General features: G+C 39.0%; 1 protein-coding gene across 11 annotated transcripts in view; it reads right to left on the bottom strand.

Moving 5' to 3' along the window:
- Positions 1 to 4502: 4502 nt before the first annotated feature.
- Positions 4503 to 22827, bottom strand: part of BRPF3 (bromodomain and PHD finger containing 3) — a 52126-nt gene continuing 33801 nt past the window's right edge. For 9 of the 11 annotated variants that reach the window (XM_027876347.1, XM_027876345.1, XM_027876346.1 and 6 more), the window contains one exon: positions 4503 to 4790. In XM_027876347.1, coding sequence (XP_027732148.1) covers positions 4571 to 4790 — 220 coding nt within the window. In that variant the 3' untranslated portion in view covers positions 4503 to 4570. Of the gene's footprint in view, positions 4791 to 20282; positions 22670 to 22827 lie in introns of those variants that run through there. The other 2 variants (XM_027876343.1, XM_027876344.1) reach the window with 1 other exon arrangement.

Below are 22827 nucleotides of genomic sequence, written 5' to 3'. Positions count from 1 at the left end.
CTGGTTCCTTCCCTGCTGCCTGCAAAAATGCTCAGGTCTCTCCTCCACCCCCATTCTTCAACACCCCCCACCCCACTATCACCAATTAATCTGAACATCCTCATTATAGTCCTATATCCCTCCTCCATTTCTCAAATAAACTCTTTGAGAAAGCCATCCACACTAGATGCCACCTCTTCCTCTCCTTTCACTCTCTTTTAAACCCTCTACAATCTGGCTTTTGACCTCATCATTCAACTGAAAAATGGCCTTTCCAAAATTAACAATGGTCTCTTAATTGCCACTTCTAATAAGAGCATTATCAAAGAAGCCCAAGAAGGACAGTAGCAAAAAGAATGGCATATTGACAATATATCTGGAAAGCACTATCCCCCACCCCCCAAAAAGTGCTCTCAAAATATGTTCATAGCAGCATTTTCATTATTTAAAAAAAAACCTGGAAATAAACTAACATATCCCGTAATAGGGCAACCATTAAATTAATTATGTCACGGAGGAACATAACAGAATTTAGTCTGAAAAGTATGAGAAATATAAAGGAATTTTGAAAGATTTTTATGGAATCATGTTAAGTAAAACAAGCAAGTAGAAGAACTAGAGTACATACTTACTTTTTCATGAGAAGAAATGGGAATAAATCGACAGTCTTGATGCAACGTCATGACATCTTTTCAATCAGTCCTCTGGGGGCCAACCAAGAACTGACTGAAAAGAAGTTATGATGTTGCATGCTTTAAAATCTATGTATTTAAATGGAATAGTTGGAAAGCAAGCTTAGCTATTTGTGGTCATGCTTTAAATTATTTTTTAAAAAATTTTAAGAAGGAGGGAGTTGGTCAATAGTGGTAGGTATAGTAATATAGGTGAATGTAGACTGAGAAAAGGGCAATTAAAAGGCCATTAAGGACTCTGGAGAAAGGTGTTTCAGTGGAGAGCTACAGTAGGAAATCAGACTGCAAAGCAGAAAGGAAATGGAGACAGTCTGTGTAGACAACTCTCTTTAGAAGTTTAGTAGTAAAGGAGAAGAGAGTTATAGGAAGATAGAAATGTTGAAGAGGGAAGTGAGCAGAACCAGAGAACACTGTATACAGTAACAGCAATATTGTTTTAAGAACAACTGAGCGACCAAGTCATTTTGACTATTATAAATACACAAATTAAAAATAAAGGACATATAAACAAAGGCGTTATCTGCATCCAGAGAAATAACATAAATAGAAGTATATATAGAATAATTTTACATCCATATACCTATTTGTGTCTAATGGTAACCATTTCTAGGGTGGTGGGGGGAGAAAAAAAGGACATTTACATGATAACTTTGTTGTATATTTGGAGAGAATAGCAAGTTGTACATGGTAGATTCACGGTTTCAAGTGCAATCATCTTTTTTTTATTGTACTGTGTTATGGAAATGCTTGTGTTGTTCTGTGAATTGAAAATAAAATAAATTTTTTAAAAAAGGGTTGAGGGTCAGTGGGAACAAATAAAAAGGATTTATTTAGTTCAGAGGAGCATGCTTGTTGGGGGAAAGGGAGGAACCAACAGAGAAGGAAAGGTTAAAAATAGGAGGAAGAGAGAATGATAGATGAAACAAGGTCTTAGAAGAGAGATCAAAGGCATAAACAGGAGTGGGGAACCTTTTCATTCACAATATTTAGCTGTAATCAAATAAGACTGCATTCAAGAAACTTCAATTAGATATACTTAAAAATGTACATTATTTTGTGAAAATCTAACTACTATATACTTAATTTCAAAAAATGAAAACTATTTGTTAATAAAGTTAACTCACCTTTTAATGACTTTGTTGTGTCTGCTTTTTGTTGGAAAGCATTTGAATATTTGCCTGCAGCATGGAGGTCTGCAGTTTCTGTTAATCCTCTAGATGGGTATCAGTCATTTGTGACCTTAAGGGTGTCTTGATTTGTATTAGTTAGGAGAACATAGATTTGCAGCAATAAGTGGTTGGAAAGCAAGAAACCATTTTTCAGACATCTTGCCAAAGGAGTGGGTATTCTATTGCATTTTTCCATATTTTAATTGGATCTTTCTTAGCATCAAACAATGACTTTAAAATGTCATCTACTGAGAGCTCAATTGATTCTATCTGTAGTTCTTTAGGTGCCTTGGTGATATCAAGTAGGTGAGGCTGATTTAATGTGTGATGCTAATTTAAGTGTGATGTCATGATTCTCAAAGTATGTGAACTTTTCATTGTATTCTCCAATTAACAACTGCATATTCTTCAAATGATTTGCATATATCATCTTGTTCATCAATGACCTTTGCTAACTGGGGAAAATGTTCATCTGAAATTTCCTTTTGAAGAAAAAGTATTTTGAAAAAAAGATAGCTTTTTTCAAAATGCTTGGATTTTTTTTTCACATATCGTATATCGACTTAGTTTTACCTTGCAAAGAAATATTCAAGTTGTTTTGAGTTCACATGATATCACACAGAAATGCAGCATTCCTATAGAAATCTTCTTTCAATAATTTACATTGCTGGGGCAGCTACATGGTATAGTGGATAGAGCACTGGCCCTGGAGTCAGGAAGACCTGAGTTCAAATCCGACCTCAGACACATAACACTTACTAGCTGTGTGACCCTCAGCAAGTCACTTAACCCCATTGCCTAGCCTAATAATAATAATAATTCACATTGCTGATTCTGTTCTTCATAAAATTTAACTATCTATTCTCAAAGACATAAAATTTTGGCTAACACCTGTCCCTACGATAGCCAATGCACTCTAGAATTATATGGCAAATCCACACTTAATGCCTCACCTTCAACTTTAGCATGTTACAAAACTGACCATGCCATGTTACATTTGCACATATACAGTTAACAATACTTATAACTTGTTGCAAAGTGTCACTTAAAATTAGCACAGAGATTTTGCTGATGCAAGATACAATGAAAAGAAATGAGAGCTTCTGGATCTGTTAATACTTTTTTTTTTTTAATCTGTGCAATAAACCCATTATGTTTTCCTGTCTTGGAAGGTGCACCATCTGTACATGCACTCACTAAATTTACCAAATTTCAGTCCAATTTCACATTTATCTTGAAAGTTGTTGAAAATATCTACTACCTGTGTTCTGTTCACAAAAGTGCTCAAAGCGAGTAACTTTTCATAGCAAAGAAAATATTCTGTTAAAACCCGAATGAAGTATAAAACCTGCATCGGGTAAGTAGTATCAGTTGGTTCATCCAAAGCAATTGAATAATATGTAGTTTCTTTTTGAAGTATTGCATGAAGTTGTTCTGTTAAGCTGAAGGCTATTTCGTGCTGCCCATCAGTTATGGTTCTCCTTAAAAGAGGCAGATGTTTGTACTTTGAAACGTTATTGAAGTCTAAGCATCCTACAGCTTCAACAATGCATTCTTTCACAATTTCTACATCATTGAATGGCTTACCTTTTTTCCCAAGTATATAAACTACTTCATAAGTTGCTTCAGTGGCATTATTTCCAGGTCTTATTGATGCTTGAAAAAATTGTCTTTGCTTTTGCTTTTCGTCTTTTAATTTCTGCAATACAACCTTTTGTATCTCTCCCTCTAATTTAAAATATTTGTGGTCTTCATGAGTGTTATAATGCTGATGAGCATTGAATTTCTTTAATGTTGATATTGCAGTATCACAAAGCAGACAAATCATCTTATCTTTAGCAGAAACGTGATAATATTGCAATTCCCAGTTCTCATTGAAAAATCTGTTTTCTTCCTTCAGCGTTCTCTTGGTCTTCTTTGACACAATGGGCTCTTAAGCAAATAGAATTAAAAAATACTGTTGAGCTGTGCAACTATTCACAAATATCACTTTAAACAGAAACACAGTGCACTGTTGTCAAAACCTGATAACAGACTGGCATACTTGACCCCCATAAACTCTCACCAACTAGCCTTGTGCAGTTTTGGAGCCAGTCAGGTAGGGGAAGTTAGAACTAAACAATGAATGTAGCAACCATCAATTTAGCCCTTATGGCTTACTAATGTTCTAATTGTGTCAGTCAATCTAGGAGAATTATTTCATTGAAACTTACTTTATTCTTTGGTCTTTTAAATATGTTCATTTTTAAAATAAAAAGACAAAAGATTAACAAAAATGTATTAATAAAAACAAAAAGAATTGTTCTGTAAAAATTGGATTCTGTAAAAAGGCTGTTCTTAAGGACCTAGAAGGCCCCAGGTTGTCTTAAGGCCTTAGGTTCCCCACCTCTGGCATAAACCTTAGCAAGGAAAAGAGTAATCTTATCCTCTGAGATAGGACAGCAGGAGAAAAGAGATAAGGATAAACTTGTGCTTAGACATATGATCTCAGCAATGGTGTAACTATTATAAATAATAACTGCCATTTATATAATGCTTTATGGTTTGCAAAGCATTTGACCACAGAACTTCACTTGACCCTCACAACAACCCTCCAAGCATTATAATCTCTACTTTATAGATGTGGAAACTGAGGATCAGAGAGAAGAAGGGGTTTGCCCATGATCACACAACTAGTAATCAGCAGAAATAGGATTTGAACCCAGGTCTTCTGATTCTGCAGACAGCTCTCTACCCATCCTGTCCGTGGTGAATCCAATCAGTGCAGACTGCCTCTGGGTCTTCTAATATTTCATGGATGCCAGTGTTGACTTGGGCTACATAACTGGTCCGTCTTCTTTTCTGCTCACTCATGTGCTGGCTGATGACTTTTCCACCACTTCTCACAGACAAATCATCACTGTTAATATTCTGCAACCTGCTTATGCCCACTATGGAGCTCTCCATTGCCCTGTAAAACAAAGCAGATTCTTGGGGTATGTGATGTTGTGAGTCACAGCTATGGGGCATCATGAGGAAAATACTGCTGTTAAAAAGATAGGCTTTTGTGACAGGGAATAGTTTAGGATCATTGAAAGTGCTGAGTAGTACCCCAAAAATAAGTCAGTTCAATGTCCTCTTGTTCTGCCCTTCTGAAATGACTTGTCTAAGATATATGTGCTAATGGTCATCCTTTATGCCCTCTGCTTCAGCTAAGCTTTCCTAGAACTAATGGTTCCCCAAACCCAGTACAGTTCCCATCTCCTGACTGTCTACCTTTGCACAAGCTTCCCCCTCAATCTGGAACATGGTCCTCCTCATCTTCACTTCTTAGAATCCCTGGCTCAGGGTTCAGCTCAGGAGCTACCTCCTACAGAAAGCCCTTCCTGTAGGGTTTTGTGAGTATTCTTTATCTTCTGAAATTATCTTGTATTTATGTAAAAATGTGGATATTTTTTAATCCCTCACAGTTAAATATAACCTCTTTGAGGGCAGGGACTGGTTTATTTTTCATCTTTGTATTTTCAGCATCTAGCAGAGTTGAGGAGCAGAAAGGAGCTATAGAGAGAAATACATACACACACATACACACATATCATAAAGGATAAAGTTTATACAGAAAGGATAATTTTAGATGTACATATAATATGTATTTTATATGTAGATATAGTTTATGTATTAATATATATGTTATATGTATATATATAAAATATATTTTAAACATATCTATAATACATATGGGGCAGCTGGCTAAATGAGTTATGCAGGCTCAATGATGCCAATTAAGTCATGTATTTTATACAATATGTATTTTAAATGTATACATAATACATAGGGGCAGCTAGGTGGTACAGTGGATAAGCATTGGGCTTGGAATCACCTTCGTGAGTTCAAATCGGGCCTCAGACACTTTCTAGCTATGTGACCCTGGGCAAGTCACTTCACCTTGTTTGCCTCAACTTCTTTATCTGTCAAATGAGCTGGAAAAGGAAATGGCAAATCACTCCAGTATCTCTGCTAAGAAAACCCCAAATGGGGTCACAGAGTCAAATACAACAGAAAAATGACTGAACAACAACAATATAAAAGACATAACTTAGATGGCACAATCATTTAATTCAGATAGTAAAATTTTCAAGTAAAAAGGGAATCCAGTAGTAAAAGCATGTTCTATAAAAGCATGTTCTATCCCTATACATGAGTGGGTGCCTCTTCCCCACATAGAATGGGTGAACTAAAGCTTCCTAGGTAACCTTGAGAATGAAGAGTTTTCCTCAGCTCATGGGTAGTCAGGATGAGGGAACTATTAATATCTTTCTCTGAATTGGCATTAGGTTCTTACCAATTGGGGAGCTACTGGACTGGGAAGATGATCTCAGCCTGGTTTTAAATTTACCCAGATCCTGCCCAGACTTCTTGTCTCTTCTCTCCCTCAGCTCTAGCAATTCCACTATGATTTCCACCTTTAATTTCACCTACCTGTACCTGTTCACTGCCCAGAGCTCCTTGGGCAGGACTCCATAGCCACTGAGCCCAATGGCCTCTTCACTTCCCCTACTATGTAACTCCTTTCACTTTCTTCCTTCACATTCATTAAACATCACTTTTTAAGCCCTGTACCTTGTTAAACATCCTACTCCCCAACACCAAAATTCTTGCATGGTGACATCACCACACTCTCCAATCAGATGTACAACCTTCTGGAAATGTAATCCAGAGAATTCCCATCATGTGATGGGAGCCCAAGAACTGTGTGAAATGAAGTCTTGGGCTCATTCATGCCCACTTTAACTCGAATATGAAATTAAAGTAGACAAAGCTTGGTTTCAGTGACCCTGATCCTCCCAACTACCTTTCAGCAAAGGGAAGAGATCCAGTGTTCAGCAGGGTCTCCCAGCCCTGTAGCAATTCTGTATTTTCCTCTCTCTCTCACCATCAGAATTTACCCTATGTTCCACTTCCCCTGAGTCTTGCTAAGTAATTGGATTTGGTCCGATAAAAAACTTTACCCCAAGGTATTGATAGATGCTTGTGGTCAGGTAAGGGTGATTGCACCAGTGTTAATAATACCTATCCTAATTATTACAACTTTTAATAAGTTAGGATGCTAGGATTTAGAGTGCAGAGGGATATTAGAAAACTAACCCAACCTCTTCATTTTAAGGAGGAGAAAACTGAGGCCCAAGGAGGGAATGTGTTTTTCTTAGGGCCATAGAATGAGTACCAAGTTGCTATGAATCAGCTGTTTTTCTTGCTAGTTGGAGCGCCCTCATGTGTCAAATACTGTAAAACCATTTTAGGTCTTGCAAAGGACATCCTATTACTTTTCATCACTGCATCAATATAGTTCATAATAGAATTTTTTTCTTTCCCACTTGCTTTGAGGGCCATGTTCTGAAGAATTGCAGTTAGCCCTAAAGACACATGCTAGCCACTTGTAGGTTAATGTTATATTTTCCTAGATAATACATTTTTAATAGGTATGTTAAGTGCTTTTCCCAAAGGAATGACCCTAATGGCAGGAACTTCAGGGGCTATGGCAGATTGAGAAGATATTTTGGGTTAGAAGGAGTCTTTCCTGGTGTCCTTCAGTCTATACTATCTATAGCCCCAAACTGAAGACAAAGTGGGTGCCCATCAATTGGAAAATGATTAAACAAAAACCTGTTTGTTTTTTAATGGAATGGGATGTTAAGATGCCATGAGAAATTATCAATATGAAGAATTCAGAAAAATATGATAAGTCAAATATGAGATACAGAGTGAAGTAAACAAAATCACAAGAACAATATATAAGACTATGATAATGTATGTGAAAATACGGTTCATAATGGAACTAAAAAGTAAGGGAACTCAGATCAATTGCAATTACAAATCTTGGTCCCAGAGAACAGATGAACACTTCTCTCCTCTCTGTGGAGCATGGAGGTGGGGAGGCAAGGGGCCTACAGGTGTAAAATGTTGTATACAGTGTCAGATTCAGAACCTTTTCTTGGTTAGTTTACTTTTCTTTTGTTACAAGGAGAGGGCAAGCAATACACACGTAAGGAAATAACTGTGGAATAAAAATATCAAAGAAATTAATAATATCCTTAAAATGATCATACCATGTACACAGCTGCCATATTCAGCGAAGCATATTCAGTTGGTCAGGGCTTGAGAAATGAGAATAAGAGAATGAGGAGGGATCTTACAGAAGAGCTCCATGGGGAAAGTTGGGAAAGGCCATTTTGACCTTTGAGATTCATTTCAATAGCCTCTCTCCTCTTCCCAATCCCAGAACCTATGCCTGAATGCATGAGGCCATAACCCTGGAGAGAGGGGTACAAGAAATCAAGGCCTGGGAACTTTTGTCCCTTAATCCTTAATAGTAATAAGAGTGTGGTATTGATGGGGATGGGATCTGAACCCCTAAAAGGAAAAGACCATGTCTTTGGGATCTGGACCCCAAAAAAGAAAATCCCTGGACTTTTCCCAAATCTCTGGCATTTGTTTGAGGCTATGATCCACTCAACTGGCCTTTCATTGTGGCTACACCCAATCTCCCAATTCTGTTCTGTTACCTCCCAATTGCCCCTGGCCACTTCCCACCCTTAATCCTATCTAGGTTCCATTATCCCTTGGTCATATGGTCCAGGTCTCTGGCGGTTCTATTCACCCCAGTTTACTGGCCACTCCTATCCAGAGCCTCCTTAGACCCCTCCTCCAGTCACTCCAGACTACTTGGCCACTCCTAGATGCCTCCCACAGTCTTTCTGTATATAAAATTCATCTTGTCTCCATTAAGATTCTTATAATCTAGACAATAGCTCACTAAGGTTCGGATTCCTTAAGAGTCTAGCCAATATGGTGGATCTTTAATAAACTTTGTCATTGACTGAAAGAAGGCTTGAGTTGAATTTAGGCAGGGCAAGATCTGCATGATTTTGGGGTCCCAGCACCCCTAAACCTCTAAACCTCAACAATATTAGAGGCAGAATTGACACAAGGCTTGCCATCACTAAGACTTTAAGTAACCCATTTCCAGGTCTTTATTTTGTCCTGTTTGCATCTTTTTTTCTTTTTTAATCGATTATTTAACATTCCTTTTCAAAATCTTTAGAGTTCCAAATTCTTTCCCTCTCTCCTGCCCCTCCCACATCCATTTAGAAGGCAAACAATATTATATCAATTACACATGTAAAGTCATGCAAAACATATTTCCATATTAGACATGTTGCCAAAAACAAAACAAAACCCAAAACCATAAAAAACAAGAAACAAAAAGAAAGTGAAAAAAAAAGTATGCTTTAATCTGCACTCAGAACTAATCAGTTCTCTCTGTCTGGAGATAGCATTTTTCATTGTGGATCCTTTGAAATTGCCTTGGATCAATATATCGATCAGAGTATATGTCTTTCACAATTGATCATTGTCACAATATTGCTGTTACAATGTACAATGTTCTCCTGGTTCTGCTCATTTCACTTTGCATCAGGTCATATAAGTTTTCCCAGGTTTTTTTTTAAACAATCCTACTCATCATTTCTTATAGCACAATAGTATTTCATCACAATCATATACCACAACTTGTTCAGCCATTCCCCAACTGATGGGCATCCTCTCAATCTCCAATTCTTTGCCATTACAAAAAGTTTCCCATATTTTTCTGAATTCTTCATATTCATAATTTCTCATAACAGCATAGCATTCCAGTACATTAAAAAAACAGGTTTTTGGCTTATCACTTCCCAACTGATGGGCACCCATTTTGTTTCCAATTTTTGACTATATATAGTTTAGATTAAGGGACACCAGCAAAGATTCCTTCCATCTCAAAATATCTTCTCAATCTGCCATAGTTCCTGAAATTCTCACCAGAAGAATCATTTCTTTGGGATAAATATATTTGTATATATAGGTCCTTTCCCCTTTTCTTTGATCTCTTTGGGATACAGATCTAGTTAGTGGTATTGCAGGGTCAGCCCTTTGAACATAGTTCCAAATTGTTCTCCTGAGTTGTTGGACCAGTTTAAAACTTCACCAACAGTGCATTAGTGCACCTATTTTTTTCACATCCCCTAGAACATTAGTCATTTTCCTTTTCTGTCATGTTAGCCAATCTGATATGTGTGAGGTGGTACCTCATAATTTTTAAAATTTGCATTTCTCTAATCAATAGTGAGAGCATTTTTAATGTGACTATTGATAGCTTTGATTTCTTCTTTTGAAAACTGCCTGTTCATATCCTTTGACCATTTATTAATTGGTGAATGAATGGTTCTTATTTTATAAATTTGCTCAGTTCTTCATATATTTGAGAAATGAGGTCTTTATCAGAGAAACTCACTATAAAAATTTTCCCCCAGCTTCCTACTTTCCTTCTAATTTTGGCTGCATTGGCATTGTTTGTGCAAAACTTTTCTAATTTCATGTAATCAAAATCATCAATTTTACTTCCTGTGATTCTCTCTATCTCTTATTTGTTTTTTTTAAATTTTTAGGCAATTGGGGTTAAGTGACTTGCCCAGGGTCACAGAGCTAGTGTCAAGTGTTTGGTCTGAGGCTGCATTTGAACTCAGGTCCTCCTGACTTCAGGGCTGGTGCTCTATCTACTGCTCCACCTAGCTGCCCCTTCTATCTCTTATTTGATCATAAACTCTTCACTTATCCATAGATCTGACAGATAAATTTTTCCATGATCCCCTAATTTATTTATATCACTCTTTATATCTAAATCATTTACCCATTTTGACCTTATTTTGATAAAAAGTGTGAGATGTTGGTCTATGCCTAGTTTCTGCCAAACTGCTTTCCAGTTTTCCCAGCAATTTTTGTCAAGTGGTGAGTTCTTGCCCCAAAAGCTTGGATTTGGGAATTTATCAAACACCAGGTCATTATAATCATTTCCTACTTTGTATTATGTAACTAATCTATTCCACTGATCCACCATTCCATTTCTTAGCCAGCACCAGATTGTTCTGATGTAGATTACCACTTCATTATATAATTTGAGATCTGGTACAACTAGACCACCTTCTTTCACATTTTTTCTTTCATTGATTCCCTGATACTCTTGACCTTTTGTTCTTCCAGATGAATTTTGTTATTATTCTTCTAGCTCTATAAAATAATTCTTCAGTAGTTTGATTGGTATGGCACCAAATAAGTAAATTAATTTACATAGAATTGTCATTTTTTATTATATTGACAGCCTACTCATGAACAATTAATATTTTTCTAATATTTAATCTGATTTTATTTGTGTGAAAAATGTTTGTAATTTTGTTCATATAGTTCCTGGGTTTGTCTTGGCAGTACATTGTCCCAAGTATTTTATGATGGCTGCAGTTATTTTAAATGGAATTTCTCTTTCTATCTCTTCCTGTTGGATTTTGTTGGTAACATATAGAAATACTGATGATTTTGTAGGTTTGTTTTATATCCTGAAACTTTGCTAAAGTTGTTGATTGTTTCAACTAGTTTTTTTGTTGATTCTCTAACGTTCTCTGAATATACTATTTAAAGAAAATCTTGGTTAGGGCTTCTCCTAATGAATCAGCTAAGCTCAGGAAAAATGAGACAAAAGGACTTTTATTGAAGGCACCCAAGGCAAAAATGCATTATGTGCAGTTAGGCAATGATTTCAAACCACCTGCTGCTGTTACAGATAAGCTTTCCTAACAACAGAAAGACAATCCTGATAGGTACATGTTTCTCAAGGGGATGGGCTAGCGCCCCTTCTCAGCTCCTCCCTTACCTATGAGCTAACACATACTCAAAGGACAATCCCTATGAACTACCTGGCACGTATAGAAAAAGACAAAGAGATGAGAGACAATGGGGTCACTGACTGATTTTACACAGTAATCCCCTTTTTGGTGCTAACCATACCACAATCAGACCTATGTCTCTCCTCTGTCCTCAACTGCATCACCCCAATCTTTGCTGCTTTTAATTTGGGACTTGGCTTGGGAATCAGTTCCTTATACCAAGGGAGGCACTATAAACATAAACAGCACACAATCCCTATGAGGACACATAAGAGAAACCCACAAACAGAGACTGTAGTCAATGAAAGTTCTGTAACCCAATATGTATCTGTAGCCCATAGACTTTGGCAGTTCAATACAGTCACTCGGCAGGTGGTCAAACGGTAGGGCACCTACTTTCACCTCCCTTTTATCACAGTTTTCTTCCAGAAGGAGCTGGACTATTGACAAGAAAGACAGCTAGACATCACATAAGGGGCCTCTGCATAAACACCTTGGGCAAACCATGACTAGCATTTAATATATCTGCTTTTCTGCATTTGCTTGTAAGGTATGCCCTAATACATGGTCAGTTTTTGTGAAGGTGCCATGTACAGCTGAGGAAAAGGTATATCCTTTTCTATTCCCATTCAATTTTCTCCAGTTATCTACATATCTAACTTTACTAAAATTCTATTCAACTCCATAACTTCCGCCTTATTTATTTTATAATTAGACTTACTTAGCTCTGAGAAGAGAAAGTTGAGGTCCCTCACTAGTATAGTTTTATTTCTTCCTGTAACTCATTTAACTTTTCCTTTAGGATTTTGGATGCTAGGCCATTTGGTGCATATGTTCAGTATTGATACTAGTTCATTGTCTATGGTGCTTTTCAGTGAAATGTAGTTTTCCTGCTTATCTCTTAATTAAGTTTATTTTTGCTCTTGCTTTGTCTGAGATCATGATTGCTACTCTTGCCTTTTTATTTCAGCTGAAGCATAATAGATTCTGTTTCAACCGCTTATTTTTAACTGTATCTTTCAAGCTTTTTCCTTTTTTTAAAAATTGTTTTAAGCTGCCAAGATCTGCCTTATCACTTTTCCACCCCAACCCCTCCCCACCAATTGAGAACACAAGTAAAACAAAATCCAATTTAAGGATGTATAGTCAATTGAAATAAATTTCCTTATCGGCCATGCACCCCCCTCGCCCCCCCCACATACTTTTTTCTTGTTCTCTATTCTCAGCCCTTCACCTCTCTATCAATGAATGTGCAGCATATTTCATGATCCTCTGGAATCCTGGTTGAGTCATTATACTGATAAGAGTTCAGTACAATAGTATTCTATCACACTTATATACCATAACTTGTTTATCCATTGCCCAATTTATGGGCACTCCTTCAGATTCCCATCATTTGCCACCTCAAAAAGAGGAATATTTCTGTACATCTTTAGTTTGTTTTCCTTAAGACTAACTTCTCCTTTAATAGACTCTCTAATTCTTCCTCCATTTTTCTCCCCTTTCCCTTCTATTTTCCTGTAGAGTAAAATGGATTTTTGTACCCACCTCTGTGAGTGCATGTCTGTGTGTGTATCTACTGTTCCTTCTTTTGACTAGTTTAGATAAGTGAGGTTTTTGGCTGTAATCCCATATCCTTCTGGAATAGTGTATTCCAAGTTCTCTGCTGCCTTATACTGTGGGCTGCTAAATCATGTGTGATCCTAACTCTGAATCCTTGGTACTTGAATTTTTTCTTTGTGGCTGTTTGCAGTATTTTTTCTTTTACCTGGAAGCTCTGGGTTTTAGCTATGATGTTCATGGGAGTTTTCATTGGAGGATTTCTTTCAAGAGGTGACCAGTAGCTTCTTTCTATTTCCACTTTGCCCTCTGGTTCTAGAGTATCTGGGCAGTTTTCTTTTAAGATTTCTTGAAATGTATTGGTTGGGCTCTTTCTTTAGTCACAATCTTCAGATAGTCCAATAATTCTTAATTGTTTTCTCCTTGATCTATTTTACAGGTCAGTTGTTTTCCTATGAGATACTTTACATTTTCTTCCATTCTTTTTTCAGTCTTTTGACTTTCTTTTAATATGTCTTGTCTCATGAAGTCATTGGCTTCTATTTGGTCCATTTTGATTTTCAGGGAGTTTTTGCTTGGATAAGGTTTGGTATTTCTTGTAGCAAGCTATTAATTCTTTTTCCAATTCTTTCCTCCACAGTTTTCATTTTTTTCTATTTTTTTTCCTCAAGCACTCTCATTCCATTTATAAAAACATCTCTTAACTCCTTTTTAAACTCTTGCTTCATATCTTCCAGGAATTCTAAATGAGTTTGCTCTCAAGCTGTTTTTTTCCAGAGGTTTTGCCCAGAGATGTTTTGGAGTCATTTTCTTCTTCATTTGTGTCTTACGCATCCCTGCTACTATAATAGTTCATTATGGTGGGGTCATTTTTTACTTTGCCCATTCTTCCAAGGCTCTGAGGCTCTTCTGGAGGAAAGATTTGGGCCTGGTCCTGCTGCTGCTTTCTTGGAGTATTGAGTGTTATGTTATTCCAGGATCTCAGGGACAGGTTGGAGGCTGGTAAGTTTTTGGTGCTACCAAAGAAGTCTGATCCAGGGAAGTCTTGCTTGTCCCTACTGGAATAAGTAATGCAACTTTCTAGCCAGATGGAAAGCTCTGTTAGTTTAAAGTGGTAGAATTGTAGGCTCCCCTTTGGTCTGAGTTTCCTACTTGGTTACTCCTCTGCAGACAGGACTAGATACTGAAAGGGAGACCCTGCTCCAAGTTTGGAGTCTGAGCCACACTACTCCTGCTACTGGCTTTTTAAAAAATTTATTATTTATTTTTATTAATTATTTTTAATTTTCAACATTCACGTCCATAAGATTTTGAGTTCCAAATTTGGCCCCCATCTCTCCCCTCCCCCTACACCAAGACAGCATACATTCTGAATACCCTTTCCCCCTATTTGCCCTCTCTCTATCTCCCCCCACCTTTCTTTTATCCCCTTTCCCTTCTATTTTCCTGTAGGGCAGGATAAATTTCTATACCCCATTGCCTGTATATCTTATTTCTCAGTTGCAGGTAAGAAAAATTTTTAAGATTCATTTTTAAAACCTTGAGTTCCAAATTCCTCTCCCTTCCTCCCTCCCCACCCACCTTCATTGAGAAGGCAAGCAACTTGATACAGGTTATACATGTGTAGTCATGCAAAACACTTCCATAATAGTCATATTGTGAAAGACTAACTATATTTCCCTCCATCCTATCCTGCCCCCCATTTATTCTATTCTCTCCCTTTGACCCTGTCCCTCCTCAAAAGTGTTTGCTTCTGATTACCCCCTCCCCCAATCTGCCCTCCCTTCTACAATCCCCCCTCTTACATCCCCTTCCCCCATATTTTCCTGTAGGGTAAGACAGAGTTCCATTCCCAATTGAGTGTGTATGTTATTCTCTCCTTAAGCCAAATCTAAGGAGAGTAAGTTTCACTCATTCCCTCTCACCTCCCCCTTCTTCCCCTCCACTGTAAAAGCTTTTTCTTGCCTTTTATGTGAGATAATTTACCCCATTCTACCTCTCCCTTTCTCCTTCTCCCAGTACAAGCCTCTCTCTCACCACTTAATTTTATTTTTTAGATATCCTCCCTTCATATTCAACTCATCCTGTGTACTCTGTCTATATATATAATCCCTCCAACTACCCTAACACTGAGAAAGGTCTCATGAGTTACAAATATCACCTTTCCACGTAGGAATGTAAACAGTTAAACTAAAGCCCCTTATCTTATGATTTCTCTTTCCTGTTTATCTTTTCATGCTTCTCTTGAGTCTTGTATTTGAAAGTCAAATTTTCTATTCAGCTCTGGTCTTTTCATCAAGAATACTTGAAAGTCCTGTATTTCATTGAATATCCATTTTTTCCCCTTAAGGATTATACTCAGTTTTGCTGGGTAGGTGATTCTTAGTTTTAATCCTAGCTCTTTTGACTTCTAGAATATCATATTCCAAGCCCTCTGACCCCTTAATGTAGAAGCTGCTAAATCTTGTATTATCCTGATTGTGTTTCCACAATACTTGAATTGTTTTTTTCTGACTGCTTGCAATATTTTCTCCTTGACCTGGGAACTCTAGAATTTGGCTATAATATTCCTAATTTTCCTTTTCCCTTCCTTTCCTTTCAGGAAATGATCAGTGAATTCTTTCAATTTCTATTTTACCCTCTGTTTCTAGAATATCAGTGCAGTTTTCCTTGATAATTTCTCATGGCTTTCAGGTAGTCCAATAATTTTTAAATTATCTCTCCTGGATCTATTTTCCAGGTCAGTTGTTTTTCCGGTGAACTATTTCACACTGTCTTCTATTTTTTTATTCATTTGGTTTTGTTTCATAATTTCTTGATTTCTCATAGAGTCATTAGCTTCCATTTGCTCCATTCTGATTTTTAAGGTATTATTTTCTTCAGGAGCTTTTGGACCTCCTTTTCTATTTGACCAATTCTTTTTTTTTTCTGGCATTCTTCTCCTCATTGGTTTTTTGGACCTGTTTTGCCATTTGGGTTAGTCTATTTTTTAAGGTGTCATTTTCTTCAGTATTTTTTTGGGTCTCCTTTATCAATCTGACTCATTTTTTCATGATTTTCTTGCATCACTCTCATTTATCTTCCCAATTTTTCCTCTACTTCTCTTACTTGCTTCTCAAAACCCTTTTTGAGCTCTCCCATGGCCTGAGACCAATTCATATTTTTCTTGGAGGTTTTGGATGTAAGAGCTTTGACTTTGTTGTCCTTAGGAGCTTTGACTTTGTTGTCTTCTTCCGGTTGTATGTGTTGATCTTTGTCACCAAAGTAAGATTCCATAGTGTGAATTTTTTTCAGTGTTTGCTCATCTTCCCAGCCAATTACTTGACTCTAACTTCGTTAAGGTTGGGCTCTGCTTCCAGTGTGGAGGGTGTACTGTCCCAAGCTTCAAGGATTTTGTCCAGCTATTTTCAGAGATACTTCTAGGGACCTGTAAATTTTCAGTTCTTCCAAGGTGGTACGATCAAGGGCAAGGTGTTTAATCCTTTCCTGTCTTGTGCTCTGGTCTATGAGTGACCACAAGCACTCTTTCCTGCCTTGGAACTGTAAGGAGGATTCTCTCTCCACTACTGCCTCAAGCTCCGCCATGCCAGCACTTCTCCTTGCCCCAGGACCACCACCCAGGACTGCAACCCAGATCCAAGCATAAGCAAAGCAAGAGAATCCTGCCTCTGTGCCAGCAAAGAGACCCCTGCAATCCCCCTCTGATCAGCTGCTCGATCCTCCCACCATCTGTGGGCCAAGAGCTCCAGAAGCAGCTGCCACTCTCCCAGGGCTGCACCAGGGTTGAGGCTGGACCACACTCCTTTCTCACCCAGGACTGACAGACCTTTTCTACTGACCTTCTAAGTTGTCTTTGGTGTTTGTGGGTTGAAAAGTATGGAAACCACCACAGCTGCCAGCGATTCAGTTCCCTGAGGCATGCTCCAGGTTCACTGGGGCCTGGTCTTTGCCTATGCAGTCCATGCTGAACTGCGTTCCTCTCCCAGCCCAGCACAACAGCACTTTCCCATCAACCATCCAGGTTGTCTTGGGCTGGAAATTTGTTTCACTCTGTCTTTTTTTGTGGGTTCTGCTGCTCTACAATTTGTTTAGTCATTTTTTACAGGTATTTGAAGGGGGTTGGGGGAGAGCTCAAGCAAGTCACTGCTTTTACTCCACCATCTTGGCTCCGCCCCCCGGCTACTGGCTTCTGAACTTTCTCCTTTCTTTTACTTTTTTTAATTAATTTTTAGTTTTCATCATTTACTTTTCTAAGATTTTGAGTTCTAAGTCATCCCCCCCTTCAGCAAGACAGCATGCAATCTGATATAGGCTATACATGCACAATCATACTAAACATATTTCCACATTAGTCATGTTGTGAAAGAAGAATCAGAACAAAAGAGAAAAACCACAAGAAAAAAAAAAGAGAGAAAACAGTATGCTTCGATCTGCATTTAGATTCCATAGTTCTTTCTCTGGATGTGGATAGCATTTTCTATCATGAGTCATTTGAAATTATCTTAGATTATTGCATTGATCTGAAGAACTAAGTCTATCAAAGTTGGTCATTACACAATGTTGCTGTTACTGTGCACAACATTCTCCTGGTTCTGCTCACTTTACTCAGCGTCGGTTCATTAAGTCTTTCCAGGTTTTTCTGAAGTCTGCCTGCTCATTATTTCTTATGGAACAATAGTATTCCATTACATTCATATACCACAACTTGTTTGTCCATTCCCCAATTGATGGGCATCCCCTCAATTTCCAATTCTTTGCCACCACAAAAAGAGCTGCTAGAAATATTTTTGGTACATGTGGATCCTTTTCTTTTTATGATCTCTTTGGGATACCGACTTAGTAATAACTTCCTCCTTTCTTGATATACCATCTAGGACCTCCCTACTCCCTCCTTTTCCATCTTGGTTCTGCCTCATCTTTTTCCTTTAAAAAATATCATTTATGCAAATATTTTATCACCTCTCTCTCTCCACCAATTGAATAAAACAAATTTAAAACCTTATAACAAATATTCGTAGTCAAGCTAAACAAATCCTTACATTGGCCATGAACAAAAATACATGCGATTCTGCACTTTAAATCCATTACTTCTCTGGCAGAAGACGGAAGACCTTTTGTCTTGACTTCTGGATTCATGGTTTTTTATTGCATTGATGAGAGTTCTAGTCTTTGAAAGCTGTTTTTCTTTATGTTGTCACGTAAATTGTTCTAGTTCATTCTACATCAGCTCATAAGTCTTCTCAGTTTCCTCTGAAACCATCCATTTCATCATTTCTTATGGCACAATATCATAGTCCACTGTGCACATACACTTTAATTTTAGCATTCTCCAATAGGTGGCTACCCCCTTAGTTTCCAGTTTCATGCTACTTTTTAAAGAGCTGATACGTTTTTGTGCATGTGGGCCCTTTCCCTCTTTGTTTGGTATCTTTCAGGGTATAGGCCTAGTAATTGTCAAAGGGTATACACAATTTAATAACTCTAGGCATAGTTCCAAATTGCTTTCCACAATGGCTGGAACATTTAATTCATAGCTCCAACACTGCACCTGTGTATCTGATTTGCCCCAGCCCCTCTAACATTTGTCATTTTCCTTTGGTCATCTTTGCCAATCTGATAGGTGTGAGGTGGAACCTCAGAGTTGCCTTAATCTGTATTTCTCTAATTGGTAGTGATTTGAAGCACTTTTGCATAGTTGTGGATTGTTTGGATTTTTTTTCTTTGAAGACTGTATCTTTTAACCATTTATCTATTAGGAAATGACTCAGTCTTATAAATTTAAATCAGTTTGTTAAATATCTTGGATAAGATACCTCTGGCAAAGAAACTTGTGAAGATTTTATCCCGTTACCTGTTTCCCTTCTAATTTTAACTGCATTAGATTTGTACAAAACTTTTTTAATTTAATAAAATCAAAATTGCCCATTTTGTTTTCCATGATTCTCTCTATTGCTTGCTTGGTCATAAACTCTACTGCTATCCACAGATTTGAAAGGAAACGTGTTCTTTGTTCTACTTTGCTTATGATGTCACCTTTACATCCAAGTCACACATCCACTTGTTTTATCTTGGAAAACAGTGGGAGATGTTGGTCTATTCTATTCCTGGTTTTTTGCCAGACTTTTCCAATCTTCCCAGCAGTTTTTGTCAAATAGTGAGGCTTTACCCCAAAATAACTGGGGTTATCCCAGTCATTAAGTCCCCAAGATTTAGCGGTGGGACCCCAGAAGAGAACTATTTCCTGAGGAAAATCACGAACTACAAGAAACAAGACAGTCACTAGAAGCAAAGTAGGCTAGGAGTGAGCAGGTTGCGTTTAATCCAGCTTTGCTCTCACCTTGCAGTGAGGACTCCACAGTTACACTTCTCTGAGACCCTGCAAGCCTATTTCTACAGTGAAGAACAATTCCTGGTTTTCTCCCTATTTGGGCTGGTGTAAGCACCCTTAGGTCTAGAGTCTGCGTCAGAATCAGAGTTTAGAGGGAACTCAACAAGGATCACCTCCTCAACAAAAGGTCATCAAAACGAAAAGTGATTTTAAAAAAAAACAAAACTCTCAGAAGGCAGATATCATAGACAACAAAAGTGATGTATCTCTTCCTTTTCTCTGAATGGCCGTGCACACACGGGAACTAGACACCCTGACTGAGATCCTGGGCCATAGAGTAGGGCACAAAGAGTTCCTTCCTGTAGTTTCCCAATAGGACCACGAAAGAATAGGGAGCTTTATGGGAAAGAATTCCAACTTCTATCAGTCTTTCCTTCTACCTGTCCCCAGAAGCAAACAGCAGGACTCAACCTGGCTTTATGGCTGCCACCAGGGGAAAAAATAGCTAGAGGAACCAGAGGTAGGGAAAGTAAGTCTAGAAATCTGATTAGCAGGAAAATGCAAGATCCTCCTGGGAGTCTAAGTTCTCTCTTTACTCAGAGTACCTAAGTTTGCCCTCCTAGGGAAGGCTTAGGTAAGACACCTCCAACTCAAATCATTTGGCATGGATCAGGTGAAGTCTAGGCCTTGCTGGAGAACTATTTTCTTGGACAGGAAAGCACCTCCCATTGGAGGGAACTGTCTCTACTGGGTTGTCCATGGGAAAGGCTAGGGAGAGTGAGACATCAATTGCAACAAGCACCACACAGCTATTGCTGTCCATTAGAACATTTATTTCTCAGGGAGAAAAAAAAGTTTCAGACAGTCATATTATAGTAGGTAAAATTAACTTTTGTCTTCTTTACAAGCATAGATTTTTCTTTTTTTTAATTACCTCTCTTATACCATCTGATATAAACAATTCTAGAAAGCAAATAAAGTCACTTTCTACAATAAATAGAGCATCGTGTGCTTCTTCACAGCAGACTCGACAGTGACGCATGGGCCCGGTGCCACAGCAGGATCTCAGCCAATTCCCATTCTAAAAGATCATTTTAAAAAAGAGAAAGAGACAGAGAGACAGAGAAAGGGGCAGGGGAGAAAGCCCCAAGATCTTAAAACACAGGTTTAGACACAGGTCACAAAGTCCACAGCTGATCAACTACCTGGGGGAAAGCATTGGCTCCTTTCAATAAAATGGCACTCACTGTGTGAGTTTAAAAGACCCAGCCACACAATTGGGGGTTGGGAGTGGACGGGCAGGGGCGGGGGGGACTTTCAAGAAGGGAAACAATAGGCCTGAATAATTTAGAACAATATCTTACAACTATGTACATCACATCTTTCCCTATCCACACGGCTCTAGGCATCATATTATTTTACAAAAAACCCAAACCCCAGCCATCCTTTCAATGGTACGGACCTGCTCTGTTGGTTTACCCTTAAACTCTGGCTCATGTCCCAAACGTATAAGTAGTGGTGGGTGGGTATTTTGTTTGTTTTCTTCCCTTTTAAAAAGTCGACTGAGTAGAAATGGCAGTGATCTCCCCCCAGGATTTCATTTCATCCAAAATTCCCCTATGAAAAATTTAAAACAATTAAAAAAAAGAACAACAGGTTAAAAAGCAACGCAGTGCTTGGTGGTCTGCAACCAGGCCCTGTGACTTTGGTGCTAGAGTGTAGGGGGGAAACAACTGGGGACTGAGGGCAGAAGAGAACAGATATCAACACTTCTGGTTGACATTCCCAGTTCACAGTTTTTTAGGGGTTAGGGAGGTGAAGGAGATACTGAAATGAAAGGTTTTTTGTTTTTTTTTGTTGCAGGGTTTTATCCTCCCCTCCACCTGAGGGTTCTGCTGTACGAGTAACAGGGAGGAGCAAGGCTGTGAAGAGGAGGAGAGGGACAAGAGGTACTGCTGGCACAACTTGAGGGCCCAGCAAGCAGGGACCTTACCCACAATGGAGGACAAAGTAGGTGAAAAGAGAGGAAAGAGGTGACTGGGAAAAGGGGAAGGGAGTATCAGGTCAGACACAGCCGGAGGGCAACAAGAAACTTTCAAACACTAATGACATCCAGTGTCTGAGGAGGGAAGGGTCCTTCCCTATCATGCTGTTCTTCAGCCATAAAGTTGGAAAATGGAGACATCTATCACTGCAGCCTTGTCTATGCCTCAGTTACCCCAGGGAAAAAAAAAAACCCCACAGGATGCTGAGACACCTGCACTCTTAGGGACCAAATTAATGAAGTCTAACCCCGAGGCAATGTCTATTTCCTGATTCTGTTTCCCGGGGGTGGATGTTGGTATTACAGATGTTTTACTAGTTTCTGTCCTGGTGTCCTGGAAAGGGCCACACCTGGTGACCCTGCCCTTATAGCAGCCAGATCTACAGGGAAACTGGGACTTTAAAAAATAATTTAGTTTGGTGAGAATTTCTATCAATTTGGCACAAGAGAGTAAGCAAAGGAGCAAAAGTGTGAGCAAGTGAGAGAAAAAAGGGGAGAGAGGAAATCTTACAGAAGAAGTGATAGTGAGTGAGCAGCAGAGAGGGGATGCACAAGATGGGCTCAGCAAGATTCTCCATGGGACCCTAGTGTATCTACAGCACCTCTGGGGTCAAGATCAGATCCTTGCCCAATCTGAGGTGTACTGGGGGGGGGGGGGTAGCAGCCCCTGGGCTGTCGAGCTCAGGAGCCATCCTCCACAGCAGGGCCCACATCCCAGCTTCTGTCCCTGCCTCTAGCTGGCTCTTCAGGAAATCATCCTCTGAAGGAACTCAGCTAGGAATTTTTGGCACATGATAGGGCCGACCATGGGAGTCATGCTGCTGTCCACAACAGGACGTTTCTCCATGGACTCTTCAGGCTCCAGCCCCCTATCCTCCACAGCACCAGGGAGAGGCTGTCTGCCGTTCGTCCCACCACAGGGAGGGCAGGGTTCCCCACTCCAGGATCAGAGGCAAAGGCAGGCAGGCCACGTCCCACTCCCTTACAGGTAACCAGAGGTGACAAAAGGATGGTGGCCCCGAACCCGGCTCAAGTGGATCATGGCACGGTCATAGGCCACTTGCACAGACTTGCGAATGCTGGTCTTGCGGCCCTCCAGCATCTTCAATTTGTCCACGGTGTCTTCTACTCCTAGGGGAAGGACTTTGTCCCGAGGAAGCCACTGCCTGCAACCCAAAAACAAGACCAGCCCTGCTTACCAGGAAGCCCAGGCCACAAGCAGGTACCTTAATGGATATTCCCTCCAAGTCCTTTTTAATTTGGAAGAAGGGCATCACTTTTTTTAATTTATTTATTTGGCGAGGCAATTGGGGTTAAGTGACTT

The sequence above is a fragment of the Vombatus ursinus genome, unplaced genomic scaffold, assembly GCF_900497805.2.
Source record: "Vombatus ursinus unplaced genomic scaffold, bare-nosed wombat genome assembly UNPS02014811.1, whole genome shotgun sequence".
Taxonomy (NCBI): domain Eukaryota; kingdom Metazoa; phylum Chordata; class Mammalia; order Diprotodontia; family Vombatidae; genus Vombatus; species Vombatus ursinus.
Note: the sequence above shows the minus strand (reverse complement) of the source record. Positions and strands in the feature narration are given on the sequence as shown.